This window comes from Cladophialophora immunda (genome assembly GCF_000835495.1).
Source record: "Cladophialophora immunda strain CBS 83496 unplaced genomic scaffold supercont1.6, whole genome shotgun sequence".
In the NCBI taxonomy this organism is placed as follows: Eukaryota; Fungi; Ascomycota; class Eurotiomycetes; order Chaetothyriales; family Herpotrichiellaceae; genus Cladophialophora; species Cladophialophora immunda.
Window position 1 is genome coordinate 2,892,458 of NW_015622546.1, and position 3,324 is coordinate 2,895,781.

The 3,324-nt window shown below is 48.9% G+C and overlaps 1 protein-coding gene across 1 annotated transcript in view; it reads right to left on the reverse strand.

The window, feature by feature from the left end:
* Nucleotides 1-2,229: 2,229 nt before the first annotated feature.
* Nucleotides 2,230-3,324, reverse strand: part of PV07_10516 (uncharacterized protein) — a 4,702-nt gene continuing 3,607 nt past the window's right edge. Inside the window, exon 4 of the mRNA XM_016397851.1 lies at nt 2,230-3,281. Within this exon, the coding sequence (XP_016245042.1) occupies nt 2,502-3,281 (780 nt within the window). The 3' untranslated portion in view covers nt 2,230-2,501. The remainder of the gene's footprint in view (nt 3,282-3,324) is intronic.

Consider the following 3,324-nt stretch of genomic DNA (forward strand, 5'->3'; position numbering starts at 1 on the left):
TTCTTAACACGGCTCACGCAATTGAGACAAAAGAGGCCAGTCATCAGCACCCCTTACGAGCCGTCGCAACACCACAGATCGACTTTACAAATTCCTCTGTACTGCAAACCGTCCCAGCGACGCTTCATGACAAGACCGATGCGGAAAGTCACAGTTTCCGTCAAACACCGCACCGTCGCACGAAGTTCGGTTGCCTATCCTGCCGTAAGCGGAAGAAGAAATGTGATGAACACCGACCCTCATGTAAGTTATTTGCTATGTCTTACAATTAGCTAAGCTTTCTTAAGGCTAATGAACGCGGTCTGACAGGTAATAACTGTCTTCGTCTTGGAATCAAATGCGAAGGCTATGACAACGGTCCTCGAAGAATTGTGCTCTGGCCTAAGAAGTCCCGCAAGGCAACTGAACAACCCGCCAGAGCTGCGAAGCCTTCCTTTGACCATGTTCCAGATGTGAACAGGGAAGGTTTATCACAAGAATTTACCACTCTGGTTAGTCCGGATGAGAAAGCCGCTCGAACAAGGGGTTTCGCAAGAAATGGGTCTTCAAACTGTCGACATTGGTCGTTTCCTCAAATGAGGACAAACTTACTTCCTCCTCTTCATCTTGCTGTACCAATGCCTAATGATCCCATACGGGACCATCTGAGTCGACCATGAGAGATATCGGTGCCACCCATTGTATGTCAATTGCCCGGACCTATTCCACAACTGAGTTTTGAAGGTTATTGTGCAAGGGGAAATTTGTTTTACAGAGAGGGTTACATGATAATTCATGTTCAATATCTGACGGCGAATGAGCGTCGTCAGGCCCCTATATCATTTGAGAAGTAAACTCTTTCTTAGCATTGGTCAAGCACCCAATTTCTGGCTGCTCTTCAGATGAAATTTTCAGTCCCGCGGGACCGTTCGACTCCAGATCACTACTGCGGCACTTGCATCTAATTGCAACTTAGGCTTTGAGGCAACCCGGGTTTCAATGATTCGAGGGTGGATCAGTGGATCGCTTTCCCCTACATGGTGGTGATCTTCTCATTGGTTCGATGCAGATAAAGCCTGAGATTATACTCTGTGTCTTCAATTTTTTCATCGTAGCCTTGGACAGAGATACAGGCTCTAAGGTTGAATTAGCGGAATCCAAAGAAGACATGCGAAAATGTGCGACTAACTTGGTCTCTAGATTAATTGAGATCGTTGATCGATACTCTTCGATCATGTCGATAAAATCATTCATATATCCACCCGTAAACTTTATAGTCGCCCAATCTCGAAGGCTAGGTACTGATGCTTCACTAAAAGCTTCATTAACGGGTCGAACATGTCGCATACTCGACAGCCTCGGTCAATAAGAGCTGGAAGAAGGGGATTTGAAGTGTGAGGGTTGACTCCTTGGTATCGAGTATCTCCTACAGAATCACTCTGAGTTTTGTAAGCTCATCTCGAAATCTGCGTAAGGTCCTGTCGTGTTGATCGAAGCCGACAACGGTTCCAGAAAGCGACTGCGTTGACCGGACAGCTTGTTGGGTGGCAGCCCGCAAAGAGGCAGGAATATTTACAGGGGTCCGCTATGCTCGACATTCGCTGCGATGCTTAATAGCCCTGAACAATCGACGGAGAGATCAGAGTCAAGAAGATCTCATTAACTTGAGATCTGATGTGGTGGTAAGGATTCAAAGCACGCAGTCGAGCCTACGCTGTGCGAATAAACGCACTTCCATATATATTGTACAGTGATGTGCAGAATTGCCGTCACCCTTGGTAAGCAGAGAATCTGTAAACACCCATGTCAGTTGCCTCCACTGCAGCCTAGTCTTACCACTTATAGTTAAACTTCACACAATGGCAAGGGCCAATGATTTGAGACTTGAACCGAGGGGCTTAGAAATGCTATGGTATGAGGGAAAGATAATTGAGTCATTTGAAATGTATTCTCTGCATCCAATGGGGAATGGAACTACTAAAGGACAGCTTGGCAACACGGAAAAGGCGCCATAGATCATTACACTGTGAGGCGCCTTGTCCCGTGACTAAGATCAAATGTTATTGTAGTTAGCCAACAATTTAGGAGGGAGGGAGAGAGCTTCCTGTTTTGGGCAGTCGCTTCACGATGCTGCATTGCCGGTACAGCCATATAGCCGTGTGTTAGGGTGCAGAAGCTCTCATGTTGTGGTCATAGAGTGTTTCATTAACATTGCTGTCTTAATCCACTTCTGTCAAGGTTGGATCATGGCTGCAATATAAACATTCACCCTCTGCGTGTCCTCGGTGATATACCGCCCCAAGATCCGCTGCGCTGTCCTCTGTTGTCTCTCGAGGCTCCTGGTGCAGTGGACTGGTTCCCCTTACCGCCTCATGAAGGAGTGCAAGAAGCGCGTTTTCCATTGTACGTTCATCCATGTCTTGGTGTTTCCATATTGCGAGCATGATGTTGATACCAATTTTACTGTGAGGATGGTCGAACCCGAAGACTCCTAATATCCCCACGACAATCACGACTTGAACTTACTCCGCCGCCTCGTACTTTCCCTGATCGCTCAGCACCCCGGCGAGGTCGTTCATGCTCGTTAGCGTCGATAGATGCTCCTTCCCTAGCACCCTCTCCCTCACTTCCACCACCTCTCGATGTATCTGCTCCGCCACCTCGTACTTTCCCTGATCGCTCAGCACGGTGGCGAGGTTATTCATACTCGTTAGCGTCGATGGATGTTCCTTCCCCAGTACCCTCTCCCTCACTTCCATCACCTCTCGATATATCTGCTCCGCCGTCTCGTACTTTCCCTGATCGCTCAGTACGGTGGCGAGGTTACCTATGCTCGTTAGGGTATCTGGATGCTCCTTCCCTAGTACCCTCTCCCTCACTTCCACTACCTCTCGATACATCTGCTCCGCCGCCTTATACTTTCCCTGATGCCTTAGTACCGCGGCGAGGTCGTTCATACTCGTTAGCGTCGATGGATGCTCCTTCCCTAGTACCCTCTCCGTCACTTCCACCGCCTCTTGATGTATCTGCTCTGCCACCTCGTACTTTCCCTGATGGCTTAGCACCCCGGCGAGGTTGTTCATGCTCGTTAGCGTCGATGGATGCTCCTTCCCTAGCACCCTCTCTCTCACTTCCACCACCTCTCGATATATCGGCTCCGCCGTCTTGTACTTTCCCTGATAGCTTAGCACCCCGGCGAGGTTATTTATGCTCCTTAGCGTATCTGGATGCTCCTTCCCTAGCACCCTCTCCCTCACTTCCACCACCTCTCGACATATCTGCTCCGCCGTCTCGTACTTTCCCTGATGGCTTAGTACGGTAGCGAGGTTATTTATGCTCGTTAGC